This window comes from Lissotriton helveticus, chromosome 6 (assembly GCF_964261635.1).
Source record: "Lissotriton helveticus chromosome 6, aLisHel1.1, whole genome shotgun sequence".
Lineage (NCBI taxonomy): Eukaryota > Metazoa > Chordata > Amphibia > Caudata > Salamandridae > Lissotriton > Lissotriton helveticus.
Genome location: NC_136067.1, coordinates 1,229,192,045 through 1,229,211,044, shown reverse-complemented (window position 1 = coordinate 1,229,211,044; position 19,000 = coordinate 1,229,192,045). Strand labels below are relative to the sequence as shown.

The 19,000-nt window shown below is 43.1% G+C and overlaps 1 protein-coding gene across 1 annotated transcript in view; it reads right to left on the bottom strand.

The window, feature by feature from the left end:
* Positions 1–19,000, bottom strand: part of LOC144762658 (uncharacterized) — a 1,356,333-nt gene that overhangs the window by 1,166,991 nt on the left and 170,342 nt on the right. Inside the window, exon 4 of the mRNA XM_078647891.1 lies at positions 7,404–7,442. Coding sequence (XP_078504017.1) covers positions 7,404–7,442 — 39 coding nt within the window. The remainder of the gene's footprint in view (positions 1–7,403; positions 7,443–19,000) is intronic.

Below are 19,000 nucleotides of genomic sequence, written 5' to 3'. Positions count from 1 at the left end.
AAAATTACGGCTCACCCTATTTTTTAGTGATAGTTCCACACCAAGACCGGCAGAAGTTACTGGTTTAAGGAATAGATCCACGTTCTGCCCCCCTGCGAATAAAATTCCGAAAGAACTTGTAACTTTCGAAAGAAGTGTCCTTTCTGCCATTTCAGCCATGGAAAAGCAAAGAAAGTTCGTGAAATTTAATACCACCAGACAGCAGATGACTGCATTAAACAATCTAAAGAATGACACCTCGGTAACAGTCAAACAGGCCGATAAAGGTGGTGCCATAGTGATATGGGATACCAACAATTACACCACCGAAGTAATGAGGCAGCTAGACGACTGTAATTGCTACCGCAAGATAGGTAAAGACCCCACCACAGACCTTCAAAATGAATTGTTTAATATAATACAAGAAGGATTTGACCTAGGATTTGTTGGTCCCAAAGAGCTGGAATACTTAAAGATCAAGCACCCCAAAACTCCGATGTTCTACGTATTGCCTAAAATCCATAAAGATCAGAACCATCCGCCAGGTAGGCCCATCGTGGCAGGATGTGGCTCCCTGCTTGAGCCGATTGCCAAATACGTGGACTGTTTCTTAAAAGAATTTATGAGTCAGGTGAGATCCTACTTACAGGACACCACGGACTTCATAAATAAATTGGCCAACATGAATTACCGTGACCACAGTGATATTTTAGTCACCTTAGACGTGACATCACTGTACACACAGATTCCACAGGACGAAGCGGTAGCGGTCCTGTCACACTTCTTGGACCAAAGATCACGTCCTATGCAAGTACCGACTGAATTCTTGATAAAACTTGCATCTTTCGCCCTCAAGAGAAATTATTTTTGTTTCAATGGAGAATTTTACTATCAAATCAAAGGGGTGGCGATGGGCTGCCCCTTTGCGCCGGAGCTAGCAGTTCTCTTCATGTCCATGTATGAGGAAACATACATACATTCCAACAACCCGTTTCATCAATATATCGGAGCATGGCTCCGATTTATTGATGATGTGTTTATGATCTGGACGGGAGATGAGGACACTCTAACATCTTTCCATCAGTGGTTAAATTCAAGGACCGCTGATATAAAGTTCAGTTTAACCCAGTCCACTAGCAGAATCGCTTTCCTGGACGTTGAGGTCTTTCCAAAAGACGGTAAGTTGGCTACCACATTATTTGTAAAATCAACTGACCGTAATAAATCTTTACTATTCGACAGCAACCATCCCAGAAGTCTCAAAGAAAATCTCCCGTACGGGCAGTTCCTGCGGGTACGCAGGAACTGCACGTTCAAAGAAGACTTCAACCATCATGCTGACAATCTAATATCCAAGCTATGCGACAGGGGTTACCCCAAAAAACTAGTAAAAAACTGTATGAAAAGAGCACGTTGGACCCCACGTGAAGCTTTACTAGAACGTAAAGAAAAATCCAATATGAAACGTCAGGTATGTGTTACCACCTTTTGCCCCAACGCAAACCAGTTAAAACGAATTATCGGACAAAATTGGCATCTAGTCAAGAATCTAGATGAAAGCCTTAAAGATCTTCCCTTGTTTGCCTTTAAAAAGGAGAACAATATTGCCAATCATATCGTTCGAGCAGCGATGCCCACCCCGAGTCCACCTTCATTGCGCCAAATGATGCGACTACCGCCCATAACTGGCCACCATAAATGTGGAACCTGCCTGTGCTGTGAATCCACGGTTGAGGGTTCCCTATTCCAGCACAATGGGATTTACTGGAAACACAACACCTTCAGTAACTGTAAGTCCAAGCGTGTCGTCTATGGAATTCTATGTCCTTGTCTACAGTTGTATATAGGTAAAACTAGCCAAGAGGTACGTCAACGTATTTCTCAGCATAAATCAAGACTGAAGAATAAAGTGGAGAACGCCCCTCTAGTCCTACATTGGACAAAAATGCAACATGCAATTAGTGACCTCAAATGGACTGTGATTTCAAGAATTGAGAAGAACCCCCGTGGAGGTGATCTGGATCTACAACTTTCAAAACGAGAAGCCCTTCTAATTGTAAAATTTGACACGGCAATCTCTGGCCTCAATGAATTGAGTGAAATTTTTAAACTGTAAATACCAAGTTCATTCAACACTCCAGTTATCGTTCCATCTAAATGGAACTTTGACTCCGTGTTAGCACTTGGTCTATTTATAACTGTAGACATGTGAAATCTGCGGGTTTCACTCATAGAGGTCGACAAACAGGTGATAGATTGTAGCCCCTGTGGGTGTTGTAGGTTTTTCCCTCCCCAGGAAGCGGTATCATCTATTGACTTACGTTATTCCTTTAAGAAGGAGGCGGCCGTTTCACATGCTTGCCCCTTTAAAAACCGGCTAGTGTCTGACCTCGGCATGCTATGCGCATGTCCTTTAAGGTAGTGCCGACTGGAACGCGAGCTGATTCACGTCGTCCGACTCGAGAGCGAAGTAAGTACTGCAAGCCGGCGTCATATATTTTATGCCGATAACTTGATAAGAATAGATACGCAAAAATGTGCATCTCTCTGTTATTTAGTCTAGTAACTGCCGAAGAGCCGCCTAAAGGTCTCCATTGAGCCAGCTGGCCGGAAACCCATATATATTATGGTGAGCATTCACACTAAAGGCATAACTCAGTCGCGTTTTCCACCGTGCAGCCCTGCTCTTTTAAACCACCATTGTATCTTGTTGCAGGATTCAAAAAGGTGGCTAAAGTTCGGCCCTTAAATTTATTTTGCCGTGAGATAAACGGAATACAAACGCGAGCGATCCGGCTCCCGCCCGACTGCCAGCAGCGGCAAATCCGTCTTTAGGTGAGTAAAAGTATGTAGCCCTGTCTGGGTATTAGGGCAACTAGTAGAGTTTTACTCCCCTGCCGGAGGTCGTTAATGACAGCCCGGTTTTAAACACCATTTAAACTGCAGTCACACTGTTTAGTTACGTCGCGTAAAGGCATGTTTAAACTAAAATGCTCACTCTCAGTTCTTTACATTAACAGAGAGCTGTACCTTGACTGCACTTATCACGCCGCTCTTGTCCAACTTTGGAAACTAATAAACACCACTACAACCGACTTAAGGCAAGTATTACCCACGCCGCAGAGGTCGCCTGTTAAAATAAGTTCCCACGAATACACCCAATTAAAACATGTTTATTTAATCCTGTAGAAACGAACTCTCCGCTTCCCACTCTTGACCCTCCTCCACCATCTTGGAGCATTTCACCAACTGGTAAGCCCCGGAGTGTGTGTGGGATGGTTAGCCTGGTTGGGTTTCTTGAGAAGTGGTCTAAATTAAAATAAGACTAAAAGCCAAACCCTGATCTGTCTAATTTGCCTTTTTGTTCTTTGTTGTCACACAGTATGTTTGAGTCATTAATTTATATTTTTTTGTGTTTAAACCCCCGATTGTGCCCTGTTTAGATACTGCTTGAGGCCCTGAAGAGAATCCTATGAAAACAATTGGGATTCGAAACGCGTAGGCTCCTGGCCATACTATACCTGCGAAGAACGGCTTGGTTATTTAATTTATTTTTCCATCCCGTCTGTACATTACTAAGAACCTTTAAAAGTTTACTCACATAATCATTTGAGACGAATGTACTTTTGATAAAAAAAACGTCCTGTTTATCGATGCAGTATTTTGCCCGCAGGTTGTGGCATTTTGTTCTTTTGTGAAGCAAATTTGTAAATGTATATATATTTTTTTAAAATATCTTGTATGCTTCTATAGTCTTTCTCCTGAATGGTGTGAAAGTGTGTTGAATGCCTGTGATATGGGTGTAATAGTGAATGATTGAAGACAAATTTTTTGTTTTTTCCAAATTGTACTTGTCCTTTCTTTGTAAATAAGCCTTTCTTATATCATTTGAAAAAATATAAATTTATCTTTCTAAAAAATATTGCAAATAAAAAGCTATTAACTAGCAATTCCTGTCCTTGAATTTTCTTTTCAGGTTCAGGTTAGCACATTGTTTGTCTAAATTGCTTATATCAGCACTGGCATTCTATTTTTGTTTTTCGGTAGCTCATGTTAAGGCATCTGCTTTTTCTTTAGGTGGCCTGACACTTTTCTGAACCTAACTGCTCTCTCCGCCCTTGAGTTGGGGAGTGTTAAAAGATTGTTTCTGGAACGCTCCTGCTTGGAGAGAGAAAGCCTAGTACTCCAGAAGCCCTCAGTTAGGGGCCATATGCTTCTAAAAAACGTACATGGGTTGGAGCCAGACCAGGATCAGGTTCGCTTGCAGCATGATAGGATTTTATTGGGCAGGTTCAGATTTAATCAAGCACATTATTTTCTGGCTTCCCCACATGGGCGGGTTCAGCCGGAGGGAAGGGAATCCTGTGGCTGCAACAATGTTTCATACTTACTACAGTTGGACGAGGAAGCGATTTCTAATCCCTCTGCTTAAATCATTGCACTTTGAACAAGTCAGGCCTGCCTTGTTGAATTTACAGATGCTACCCACCGTCCAGGTGATTTTTACTGTTTTATCCATTTTACGGACTGTCTGGGCATCAAGGCAATCAAGGCTTGATTAACTGCGTTCTATGTTTCCTGTTTTTATAAGCAACTGTATTGCTATTTTATTTGTCATTTTATGAATTCGATTTTATTACATGGATTTGTACTCTTTTATTGTGCTTTGACTTACTGAATAAAGATATAGATTGATTTCACCTGGCAGCTAAATATATCCCTTGATGAGAGATAATCTTTCTTCCACAGCTGAGACAAAGGCCTTGGGTATGTTGAGGAGATCTGTTCCTTTAGCAGGATGGCGATCTGTGCTGTGCCGAACCTAATGAACTTCAAATAGTCCTAATCTTTCACAGGCAATTGTTAACTGACACATGGGTAGGGCCCTCTTGTGCTCACTTTGGGGCCCATTATGATGGCTGGCGGATTGCCTCCGCCAGCCTGGCGGGGGCAGTCCGCCCGCCATCAACTCTCGTTTTCCCCCCGCCATATTATTATGGCGGGGGGGACCTCGGTGGACGGAAAGACCGTCCACCGCTTTTCTGCCCCGGTCGCCTTGCGGCCGGGGCGGAAAAGGAATAATATGGTGGCGGTGTCTATCAGACACCGCCAGTTATATTATGATAGGCATTTCATTATGCCTTTCCGTGGCGGCAATGCTGCCATGGAAAGGCATGCGGACTTCACTTTGGGGGCCCCCTGCGGGCCCCCAGAGTGAAGGAAAGTAGGGGGGTGCACACGGGGGGTACCTGTGGTACCCCCTTTCATTTGCATTTACAAAGCGGCACGCACCGCGCGGTGCCTGCCGCTTTCTAAATGCAAATGCTGGAAAGCATTTTTAGCATTGTGGCGGGCGGTGCAGAGAGCACCGCCCGCCACAATGCTAAAAATACAGGATGTGCCCGCCACTGTGGCGGGCACACCCTAATACCACCCCCGGGACCCCCGCCCTTATGGCGGGCAGTCCCAAACCCTGCTAGGATGACGGGCGGACAAAGTCTGCCCGTCATCTTTATGGACCCCTTAGTGAGGCAGGCACCAATCCCAGGAGAAGAGGAGCTGACCTAGAACAAGTTTGAACTGACCACCAGGGAGGTTTGCTTATTTCCTTGGCCTTACCTCTGAGGTAGGCACAGTCACTCTGTACAAAGGAAGAAAGGCCCTGCCTTCTTGGTCTTGGCAGAACAGGGTACTTTGGGAAGTATCTTGTTGTACCCCTTACAATATTTGCCCTAATGGTTAAGGTAGGCCAAGGAGTCACAGTACTGGACCTGTGGAAGACAGAAGAAGGACTATGCCTGCTCACACTTGTACCCAGAACAAAGAAGTGGACTACAAGGATCATTAAGTTCATCTCCTGTTAGGCTACAGGGAGACATCAAGCTGCTAGAGGCCCTTTTCCTGAAGAGTGCAGCTGACCAGTGTCAACAGGACCTGCCTTGTACCCTACCAGTTGCTTCCGCTGGAGTGAGTCTTGAACCCCAAGTGCTGTTTCTGAGGCCCTGAGGCCCTTGGATTTGTCAAAATGCACTCCTCTTAGTATCCTGAGAAACCTGGGACTTAGACTTCCTTTGACTCCAAAGACCTCCAGAGGACCTGTTTAAACCTACTTTTAAAATCCAATGAAGGTGCTTTGCCTCTAGGCCAAGGATACAGGCTGCTTCCACTTGGAGTTTTTCCAAAGCATGAAACATAGTATATAAAATTACTTCAAATGAAATATGAAACTTTTTTCACTTATGTCGTTTTCGTCTGATTCATTTTAAATGTTTTATGGATCACAACCAATATAAACAAGAATTCATGTTTTCCTAAAATACCAATCGTAAATGGTCTTACTTCAGTTCATATCAGAGATATTTAGGGACCATCCTATAAACCCAGATACTCTAAGGTTATGCCATTTAGGTTCCGAGTGACCAGAAATGGTGTAAATTAGTTCTATATAACTTAATACATTAACGGAGTGCAAATGGGTCATTTGGGGATATCCTAAAAAAGTCCATAATGGAGCCAGCCCTCCAGCCCCATGTTGTACACCACTTATAATTTGATGCTCACTGTCAATGCTCTCGCTCCATCTTCTCTGGAATAATTGTAACATATTCAGTCAAATTAAAGAAATAGATCAGAAAGGTTGATTCTGCCTAGTGGGGTTACTTGACTAAACTGAGGACTGCCACATAGCCTTTAAATTAATTAGAGATGTCCCTATTTAGGTTTGGAAATATTGATACTTCGTTTGTGCTGTGATAGCTGGTAATTGGCAGTTACTCTAATTTTGGGCACTGGAGTTTATTTTTCATCCACAGCTTTTGTCCCAGAGCAAGTTAGAGAAAGGCAAAAAATTGAAAAAGCAGGAGAAACAGAAGTATGGTAAAGAAGGACAATGGGAGAAAGCAGGAATAAAAAAACGGGCAAGAGTTAGATACAGAAGAAGCGTGAAGTGTAAGGGGTGGGAGAAAGCGGCATGGGGTGGAAATAAAACTAGGATGCCTTGATATTCCTTAACCCTGGCATTTAGTAGCTTTCGGGGAAGTCATGATCCAGAGAAAAATGCCAAGCCCCTGCCTTTATTTTTTCACAAACGCACTTCAAATATCCTTTTTGTGAAAATTGTCCAGACACATGCAGAGGTCTTTATATATTTATATTTCACATTATCATGCAAGCAGGGTAAAAGTGCATATTAACACAGCATGGCACTGCTATTATCCTTTGCTGTACTGCTTTTGAATTCAGAAATGCTATCTCAAGAAGTGACTGAAGTGAATACTGACATAATGGAATTCTTTTGCATGCATAGGGTTATACTGTGAACTACAGTTTCAAGGTAATTGCGGTGTAAACGGCTGTTTCAAACAATAACTTACAAACCATGCATTATTGTTAGGAACAAATCAATGCAAATTGAGATAACTTACTTTGCACTTCTTTTGACTTTACCACAGCGGTCTTTGGTTCTAAGGGGGAACAATTAAACAGAATGAATGGATCCGGATGTGTACAGGGCCAGCTGAATTCAGTTTTAAGAATGTAAGGTTTAACTGTAGTCAGGACCACTAGAATTATATGATTCTGCAGTAGTAATGTTTTCCTTATAATTTGGGATACACAGCACTTGCGACATAATCCACCACCCGTGTTCTTTAAAAAACTTTCTAGGTCAACATAAAAAGTTACCAAAAACAGCACTGCGCGCAGTGTTGTGAGTTGGCGGAGCTTTCCAAGGGTTATCTGGCCACCTTTCAGTTGCTGATTGCTGTATTGAGGTGTTTGCCTGGCACCAATAATGCCGAGACAATATTGATGTCTTACTAAGTGAAAAAAGGTAAATAATAGTGCCAAAAAATGTACTTTATTGTTCTGCATAATTGACCTTTTCTCGAGTCATATTCTGGTTATCTCTGATGCATAATTTGATCTTCTGTAGCTGCAGTATTTTTAAAGGCCCGGAATACATATCAATGTCCTCGGTATATCTGAATTCGAACTACTGAAATCAAAGGGCATGTGAGGTATTCTGTGAATAACATGTCGGATCGGCTTCATTGAAGGTCTATTCTAACTAGAAATGACTAGGTCCTGACTTTCCAATTGAAAAAAGATGTCTCCTTGCAATTGGACACACGGAAGGGGACCCCACCCCTGGGTCTTGCTGCTATTGTGAGGCTAGGGCCCCCTCCTACAGTCACAGCTGTGTCCTGCATGTAGTCTTCCTCCCTGGCTGCCCACACAGAGGCACTGCAGGATTATTTTTATTTCATTAGTATTTTTGCAGTTTAACTCCCCCACCCAAGAAATAACCCTCTTGGGTGATAAGCAACTCACACCTTCAGTCCTCTATGAACTGATGGTAGAGGTGCTTGTAGGTGGCTGAGAGGGAGGGGCTTTAGTCGATGAATGGTCAGGAGCAGGGGCATCTAATGAGATGCGAACAACCCTGAATGTGTCACGTTTTATGAGAATAAGAGGGGCCCCAAACATCCTAGAGCAGTCTCTGTCAGGAACTGCGATGACGATGAGGTAAGCAGACTTGGGTAGACCCTCAAAAAAACAGGGGTGGATACGTACACCGTTCATGTGTGCATGGAGTCTTATTTACAAAGCCATTTAGAGTGATGAATGTAGCACCATTTATTCTTGTTGGTTATCCAAAAACAACGGGCATGGGAAGATGGTTTACAACTGCGTAATTGTACGCTATGACTGCATATAATTATGTAGCAATATCCCCTCAAAAGAGGTGGAGGATCAATGTCTGATATGCCCTGATTGCCTGAGAACACAACCAAACTCATAAGTGTATTGACTCTTGCAAAGTATTTCCTGGCCCTTTCCCACCCTGTAAATGGTAGCAAAGGGCTAGAGTTAGTCCTCTTCCAGGGCTGGAAGGGGAATGGAACACTTCCAAAGTTTGTGGAGGTATATGGGAAAAGCACTTTGAGGGGGGGGGGAGTGTTTCCCATGAATAAAAAAGCAAAATAAACTGCAGTTGAACAATGGGTTTCAATCCGCCAATGCTGGCTCGTACCCTGCAGAACACTCTGCTTAGTGGAAATAGCAAATTTCACCTGACATTCCCAGTGGTATGCCTGGAAAGCTTGGAGAAACGTGTAGCGACATTCACTGCCTCCTTTCTCAGGCTGTCTTATATGTGCATCTCATGTTCTCTGCAGTAACGTGGCCAGTGATTCATGGGCCCAAGTGCAAGGTAGGAAATGGACCCCTTGGGTGTTGATTGAATTATAAATTACAGCAATACTCAGGATTCAGTGGGCACCTCAGGCCACTGGGTTTCCTGGTCCTCACTCACAGTGGTACAGAGTTACAACGTGAACTCTAAACAAGATTGTGTTGCAAAAGACCATACAAACAGGGACATTTAAGGCACTGGCAAAGGGGGAAGTTGCACAAGGCCACTACCGTTTAAAGGGCCCCCTGGAAAGTGAAAGTTCCCTCTATTTGCCCTCAGTCTATTCAGTTTCTCTCGCTTTCTGCCTTCATCTACCTCTGTCTCTCTACCCAGTGCCATATGAGGGGTTTGTGGAGTTCTGGGCAAGAACATTGCAACAGCGGATTGTGCTCCTGTTAAAATGTAAAGTATCATGTGATATTATTGTTATTTTATGGCTTATGATATGAGTCACTTGTAGAGCGCACGTTCCCCAGAAGGTCTCTTGGTGCTAGTAGCAGAGTGAAGCATCGATCACCAATGTAGCTATAGGATTGTCGGAGCAACCAAGGTTTTAAGAGTTCCCTGAATTTCCCATAGTTGGATACTGATCTAATATTCAAGGGGAGGGTGTTCCATGTGAGAGGAGCCAGAACAGAAAACCTGCCCCCTCCTAGCCTTTTCCTTTTGCTTCTTGCACCATTAGTAAATTGAGATCAGCTGATCTCAGATGCTGGGTGGGCATGTGTTGCTGAAGTCTGGTCGATGTTTGGCATTATACAGGCTTGAAGTAGCAGGAAATGGGTAATAAAATTCAAATTTGTTCCCTACAGGCGCCCCAAAAGTCCTTAGGATGACACCGCATACATAACTGTTGAGCCTCTCTGCAAAGGCTTTTCACGACATGGCCATTGGATTACTTCCGGAGTAGGCTGCTGTTCACTTGTTGCAGGGTTAAGATTCGTTTTTTGAGCATCATTAAGAATCTCCTCAGAATCGATTTACCATTTGGTAAAGCTCCCCACCCCTGAAACATTCTCACATTAGAAAAATCACATAAAAATGCAATTTGGACTATATTTCATTAAGTTTCTTCTTATCAAGGAGTAAAAGCAATTTCATATTTCCGTTCTAAAAGAATTATTAAAAGAGTGTGAGTCACTTATACATCTGACATGATAAAATATAGTTTGCCATCAGGGGGAAAATTGTTCATAATCTTAATTTGCTGCTTCCTTGGGAGATTCCAATTTCATAAGGGCATGCTGATTAGCAGAGAAGCCTGCTTCTACTTCTCAGCAGTGGTATTTAAGTTATGGTTATTTCTGGCTTCCAAAACAAGTATGTCTGTTGAAGCCCTGCATTCTAATGGACATTGCATTAACGGATAATGAATACCCTGTCACAGCACTGGAAAGTTGGAAGCAAATTAATATCGCCCTGGTCAGGAGAGGATATTTCTCTGCAGAATTTAGCACTGATGCTGGCTTCAGTTCATATTTGAAAGAGATGAGATGCTGTTTTAAATTGCTTGAACTGCAGCAAAATATAAATGGGTTGCAAATTGCAAACGAGGCAATAATAGAGCTTTGGGAGCCCAGGTGAAAATGAACATCAGTGCGCAACATAATGGTCAGGGGTGCAACTAGACCCAAACTTCTGGGAGTGTGGCAAAGAGGTCAGCCAATGTAGGCTTGCTTAATAGTTCAAAACATGGGTCGGAGCTATCCTGTGAGGCAATACAAGAAAATAGAGGGATACATTATGCATTTTAAATGTACTGGTTCCCAATATTTTGATTACAATGTCTGGTAAAAATAAAAGTTATATTTTTTCCTAGGATATGTAGCCTACTCGAGAATAAGTGCTCACACATTATCAATCACACATGTAGACAATCATCATGTGCAGTTGTGCCAGTCTAATTTATAAAGATTTTCTTTAACGTTCTGGATGTTTTAACAAACATGCAGAAGGATGATAATCCCACTTTATTTGTGGATTTTAGATAAGATGTTGTACATACGACATTTGTATTTGCTTTTTTTCTTTTATCGTGCAATGCTAAAATAAAGACTGCATAACGTTAAAAATAAAACAAACATGTTCTAATGGATTTGAAGATGCTTGTATGCTACTGAGAGTTTTGAAAAGGGGAATGAGTGATTTGATAACTAGAAAGCAATTTCCACAGATTTAAATACATAGCACCTCTAGAGTAGTTTTCGCAAAATTATTTCAAGACAGTGACCCTTTTTGCCAGTTCTGTCCCTGAAATGGCAGTGAGCTCATGAAATCGTTTTTTTTCATCTTCAGAGATATTCTGCTGTCCGACTGTTGACCATAGGAACATTTTCATTCTCCTCATTAGGATGTTGCAGTATATGCTTGTTTGAAGATGCACACATTTACAGTTCTTAGAACACTGAGTTTGGTGGGTTAACAACGTGATTTAGAGGTGTGTGACTGATTCCTAATGCATCTTCTATTCCTCCTCGGATTGAATATGTTATTGCCAATTAGTTTGCAATATTAGTGCCTGTTAATTACTGTGACCTGCGCTATCCTTAATTAAAATTAAGTAGTTGTTGTTAACACCACACATCGAGCAGTACCCATATGAGATGGCCTAGCTACATTCATGCGGGAAGCCACCAGGCCTAAAGAACTTACGAAAAATACCAAATGATGCTCCAACATGTAAAGGATACAACTATTCTTTCAAGCTTAAGACCATATAGAATGTGTGGCTGATGGGCAATGTCCTGCAAAGAAATTAATCAAACAGAAACAGAAATTGTGTCTCTTAATGGCATTTCTTATAATAACAACCACCATGCTTTCAGTTCTGTTCTGAAACTCCTAGCACACAAAATGTAAAATCTACTAAAATATCGATGTTGATTAAAAATAATGCATGGGCAATGTATTTTACATTTGTTACAGATTTCTCAAAAACCCTGTGTAAAATAATGATCATATTCTCTGTAATTGTTCCTTGACGTAATGTGTTTACTACTTATGAGAATTAGTGTGTCTTGGGAGGAATAATGGACAGCCTTGAATGGGGTATCAAGAGAAATACCAGGCAGGCAACATGGTTACCAGCTTTTGATTGTACATGGAAACATTGTAACACTGGAAGGTAGTTTATTTATTGTACTAGCAGCCCGTCCCCACGTTGTCCGGGTATGAAATAGAATGTGTGTAATGTGTGTATTTGGCAAGAGCAATTTATTTTAAAATCTTGTGGTAGACATGTCTGAACTGGGGTGGCAGAGTGGGCTAAAGAACGGTGATGGATTAAACCCAGATCTGTTGACTGGGTGTGAGTGTTTGATTGGTTCAGATGCTCCGTCCATCACCACCCCCTTTTGTACCACTTTGTTCGCTATAAGTTGGCAGGGTATGCTCAGACGTGAGTCCCTTGCTCACTTTGCCACTGGATTCAAGCAAGCTGGGCTGAAGACGGCTGAAATGCCAGAAACCGGTCCTCGGAAGCTTGTTTCCGGTCCAGGGAAGGCATGGCTTGGCAGTTCGGGCTGGACTGTTCCCATGAGGCACAGGTTCAGACTGATTTGCATATGGCCATATCTGAACTGGGGTGGCAGAGTGGGCTAAAGAACGGTGATGGATTAAACCCAGATCTGTTGACTGAGTGTGAGTGTTTGATTGGTTCAGATGCTCCGTCCATCACCACCTCCTTTTGTACCACTTTGTTCGCCATAAGTTGGCAGGGTATGCTCAGACGTGAGTCCCTTGCTCACTTTGCCACTGGATTCAAGCAAGCCGGGCTGAAGACGGCTGAAATGCCAGAAACCGGTCCTCTGCAGCCTATTTCCGGTCCAGGGAAGGCATGGCTTGGAAGTTCGGGCTGGACTGTTCCCATGAGGCACAGGGTCAGACTGATTTGCATATGGCCATGTCTGAACTGGGGTGGCAGAGTGGGCTAAAGAACGGTGATGGATTAAACCCAGATCTGTTGACTGGGTGTGAGTGTTTGATTGGTTCAGATGCTCCGTCCATCACCACCCCCTTTTGTACCACTTTGTTCGCCATAAGTTGGCAGGGTATGCTCAGACGTGAGTCCCTTGCTCACTTTGCCACTGGATTCAAGCAAGCCGGGCTGAAGACGGCTGAAATGCCAGAAACCGGTCCTCGGAAGCTTGTTTCCGGTCCAGGGAAGGCATGGCTTGGCAGTTCGGGCTGGACTGTTCCCATGAGGCACAGGGTCAGACTGATTTGCATATGGCCATGTCTGAACTGGGGTGGCAGAGTGGGCTAAAGAACGGTGATGGATTAAACCCAGATCTGTTGACTGGGTGTGAGTGTTTGATTAGTTCAGATGCTCCGTCCATCACCACCCCCTTTTGTACCACTTTGTTCGCCATAAGTTGGCAGGGTATGCTCAGACGTGAGTCCCTTGCTCACTTTGCCACTGGTTTCAAGCAAGCCGGGCTGAAGACGGCTGAAATGCCAGAAACCGGTCCTCGGAAGTTGGTTTCCGGTCCAGGGAAGGCATGGCTTGGCAGTTCGGGCTGGACTGTTCCCATGAGGCACAGGGTCAGACTGATTTGCATATGGCCATGTCTGAACTTGGGTGGCAGAGTGGGCTAAGGAACGGTGATGGATTAAACCCAGATCTATTGACTGGGTGTGAGTGTTTGATTGGTTCAGATGCTCCGTCCATCACCACCCCCTTTTCTACCACTTTGTTTGCCATAATTTGGCAGGGTATGCTTAGACGTGAGTCCCTTGCTCACTTTGCCACTGGATTCAAGCAAGCCGGGCTGAAGACGGCTGAAATGCCAGAAACCGGTCCTCGGAAGCTTGTTTCCGGTCCAGGGAAGGCATGGCTTGGCAGTTCGGGCTGGACTGTTCCCATGAGGCACAGGGTCAGACTGATTTGCATATGGCCATGTCTGAACTGGGGTGGCAGAGTGGGCTAAAGAACGGTGATGGATTAAACCCAGATCTGTTGACTGGGTGTAAGTGTTTGATTGGTTCAGATGCTCCGTCCATCACCACCCCCTTTTGTATGACTTTGTAGTAAAGCGCGGTATCAGACAGGGATGCGTATTGTCCCCCCTTTTATTTTCCTTGTACATAAATAATGTGGATCCGTTTTTACAAGAATTTGCTGTAGATGCCCCAAAAGTTGGAATACGCCCCACCCCGATGTTATTATATGCAGATGATGCTGTCCTAATGTCCTGAACTGCAAACGGCTTACAATGCCTAATAGATCATTTTTCCCAATACATGACTAACATAGACTTACAGCTGAACTTAAAACATAACATTTGTAATGTCATGTGGAGGCAAGAGACAAAAGTGTAGACAGCATCATGTTGGTGGTGTTTTTATAAGTAGAGCCCCGACTTTTTCATATTTGGGGTTGCTATTTTGCAATAACAGCACATGGAATTCGCATATTGAATTATGTGAAATGAAATTTTAAAAAATGACGGAGGGAATCTTTAGGTTTGCGGCAAAACTTGGGAATAAACCACTACGAGAAATTTAAAACCTGTATAGGAGCAAGTGTGTTCCAGCACTTAATTATGGAGCCTCCATATGGGGGAGAACAAACACGACAATCCTTCAAATTAACGCAAATAAGTTCCAAAAAAGACTATTGGCAGTGCCTATTGCAACTGCCAACATGATTGTACACAAATAATTGTTTGCCCCATATTTAAGTGATACCCTCAATATAGCTGCCCTTACACTCTGGCATGGCTTATGGACAAAGGAAGAAACAAAATTCTCTAAGGATCTAACTACCGATTGTCTAGCGTTAGATCATAGTGTAAAAATACCATGGCTGTGTCACATTTCTAAACTTTTGACAAAATGTGAAATAAGCACAGACGACCCCATAAGCATACGAGAATATAGTAAAAGCGACCTGAAATTGAGATATATTACTGCCACAGAACATGATAGGGATAGGATGATTAGGCAAAAAACAGACAGTGGCAGCTTACTGTGAATGTCCATACATGAGGGGTAATCAGTTATATCTTATCTTGGTTCAGAACGTCCAGCACAGATGTTATCTGACCAGGCTAAGGATGAGGACTTTACATTATTTAATTGCCTTCCCAAGAACTGAGAAATGGCACAGAACTCTGCCCCCTTGCCCATGTGATGGTAAAACCTCACAGTCCAGTCTGCGCTTTATTCTCTCTTGCCCTTTTTATATGGATATTCGAAAAACTCTATTGAAACCACTATTTTTTAAAAATATGCTTTTTAAATATAAGGATGCGTTTAATTTTATATGCAGCTTGGACGCTATGAAAATTATAAGCTCTGTAATCTGCTTCATACAACAATGAATTAGAAAAAGAAAAGATTATGCACTTTTGGACGCTCTGCTGTATGAAAAAGATGATGAGTAATACCATTCCTTAATCGCATTCTTTTGCACTGATCGCACTTGCACTTTTTGCATTAACTAGTAGTAGATTGTATTTAATGGGTTTTTTGACAAATGGATTTGTTATTTTATTGTGTTATTTTCCCCATGAAGTCTAAATTTGCACATATTTTATCATAATTAATCTTCCCTCCTGAAATATAGTCAGAATGTATTTTCTTTTAGATACATGTGTGTTAGTATGCTTTTATGGTGTTTGCCTTGTTGTCACCGAATAAAGCTGTTTTGATTTGATTTGACCACTCTTCATACACATTGGTCTTGGTTGCTTCACAGAGTGGAAGAATTTAGAATGCTGCCTCTTAACGTGACCTATATGCCAAAGAAATGCATTCCCCCTTGAGCACTTCAATTGGAGAAATAGAGCAACATTCACACATATCATATATCGCTAGTGCAGTGGCCTTCATTATTATAGAGGAGGATTATAGTCTAAATAAATCAAACATAATAGGTTTTTGTACAACTGGTATTTTGAACTCACATATTTAAAAGTGCCTTGATTTGTGGCAATGAATACAATTGAGTTTGGTGAAATGCAACATTTGTCTAAGATCACAATATTTGAGTGGTAAAGCTGTGATTTATCCAGATTTTCTGGTGTCACTTTGTACAAATCAGCCACTGAATGGGCATCTAGCTGTCTTTCATTGTGTTTTAAAGCTTTGTTTTTAATCTCTTTGTGCAGTTTTACATAGTGCAAGCTTGACCCGAATGAATTGAAGTGCTTTCAATGAGCAACAATTACCTTGCACCAGTTCACATTCTTTTTTATAGGTACAGGAGAGAGTAAATGTTTTACCCTGAATCACTGGATGGCAAGCCAACGCCGAGAAGTTTAACTGGTTCATGGTTTCCCAGTTCAATACTTGCCAGTTCTGGCTGTAACACCACATCCTTCATAGAGGGAGGGTGGGAGGCTGAAGCCAATATAAGATCTGTATTTTTTGCCCATTTACCACATAGTGCTGAGAATTGCACCAGAATACACATTTTCTTAGGAAGACAACCCCCCTGCCCCACGAACCCGCCTTTCAAAATGTCAGGCTTGTTCGCTTCTTCCACATGCACTCTACCTTTCATTGCCCTTACGCCTCACTCCTTTCTAATTCCACCAGCCGCCACTGGTTTACATGATTTCTGCCTCTCAGTTCACAAATGGCAATCCATGAATGTTTCTAAAACCATCACTTTTAATACATGTCTATGCAGTGATATATCTGGTGTACTGAGATGAAACACTATTTGTTAAAGATATACACTTTTTAAAATTCTGAAGAGATGTTATCATATTTTTACATTATGCTTGTTACACAATATAGATGTCACAAGTTTTTAGCTTGTGAACAAACTCATATAGGCATAGAGGCTCAACTCTGGCTCACCCTATTAATTTGTCTGCGTGCCCTCCTTTTATTAGTGACTCAGGCTTAGTACATGCTGCCATCAATCACTTGATTAAATAATTTGTAAAAGGCAAGGACTTGAAACATGGAGCACTGCCCACAACCGCACCATTAAGGCTTGTTGCAGCAAAGACCCTGGGAGGGGTTCCGGTGTTGCTTCAGCAGCAATGTTTAGGGTGTGTCACCACTCAAATGCATTTTTGCTTTGGTAGTTCGGTCCGTGGGCCCTGAATCAGGTCTGCTATGCTGTTGTCTGTTTTTATCATCTTTCTCATTACACTAAGATGTTTTAACTTGTTTTTTTATGCTCTGAATCCTAAATATATAACCAGTCTACCAAAAAAGCAGTAAATCTACACCCCTAACAGTACTCCTTGAATGGGTGCAAATTTACTACTTTTTGAAGATCACAAACATTGGCAATATTATGCTTGGAAAGCTGCACCAGTCTCAAGTTCACAGTATACTACTGCAAATAAAAGAAACAAAGGTGATAGGATGAATGCTTTCAAAAAGTCTAAGTAGTGGCAATATCCTGCAGTAACTTTCCAACACATCAGTTTTCACCCACTATTTGCAAAGGCCCTCCTTAATCAAATCAGAGTTGACCTTTCTTCACGGAAACAGTCCACCTATAACCAAAGTTATCTCACCCCTCCACCCTGCAGCCCACTTTTTTTGTGTTTGGAGTTTTGTGATTCAAATATCCCACTCTTATTGACGAAGTTACACCCCTCCATTTTGAGGTCAAACTGCATCTCTTTGAAGAGTCAGGACACAGTGATGCAATGTCTGAAAAAGGGTAGTGCCAGTGTACATCCTCTGAATAGACACATTCTTGGGAAAAAACATATGAACCATATGTTCAAGCAAAGTCTTACAATGCACTCTGAGAAATTGAAAATAGAGGCATGTGCTTTAGGTGGCAGAAGTATGTCTGTGGTTAAACATAAATTATATGTGAGGGGCCTGGTCTTGCTCCGCAGCAAGATGGTCACTCGCTAAGAGGGCTTTGCTGGCTGAGACATCATTTGTCACTTATCCTGAGCCAAATGGGACATAAGACATGATAAAACTGCACTACATCTCACAAGAAACGACTGAGCATCTGATGTGCCTAAAATCAGCGGTCTCTGCGGCTCCCATCTGGCTGCGGACAACGTGACACAGCGATCCCGCTGTGGCCCCAAGGGTATGAACGGGGCCTTATTCCCTTTGATGCCAGAATCACCCGACGGAGAGCGTGACAACGCTGATTCCTGCAGTCGGACGTGCCGTCTGGACACTGTGCCACAAGTAAGGAGCGTGGGGACAGAGAGTCGATTGCTTCCATCCCCCTTGCCGAGGTGCCATGCCTGGTGCCGGTGGCAGGGCAGGCCCGAACATACTGAGCGTCAGCAAGCGGGCCCGGCCTGGGTCACAGAGTTACCGGGGGTGCTGGTGCTTGTGGAACTGTGACGGCTGGATACCTACACACGGTAATCCCGGTCCTAGCCCCCGCCATGCCACGCCTCAGCGGTGGCGAAGAGTTGTCAAGGAGGCCGGCAGCCTTCGCCGCAGGCAGTTCACATATACAGTGCCATCTTACAAAGCCCAGGAAAGAACCACTATCGCAGACCCTCAACGGCCACTCCACATCAGGGAGCAGGTCCGGACTAGGCACCCCCCCCATCCTCACTTGGGCATATCATCTGAGGCCTTCCAGATCTGATCGCAAAGCGGATGTCAGCGGAACAGGGGGAGGTACAATCAGCATGAGCCAGGAGCAGCGACCATTAATAAACCAGGTAGGCCTCCTCCCCCGTTCAAGAATGGTCTAGCATATAAGGAGTCTGCAGCCAGGAGGGCCAGACAAATGAACGAAGACCCAGAACACAATATATCTTCCTGGCAGCCTGAAGCAATGTACAGGAGCGCACCAAGATCCAGACTCACACCCCTGACAGAATAAGCAAGGCCCCCGCTATCTTGTTGAGTGGAGGTGGGTGCTGACTG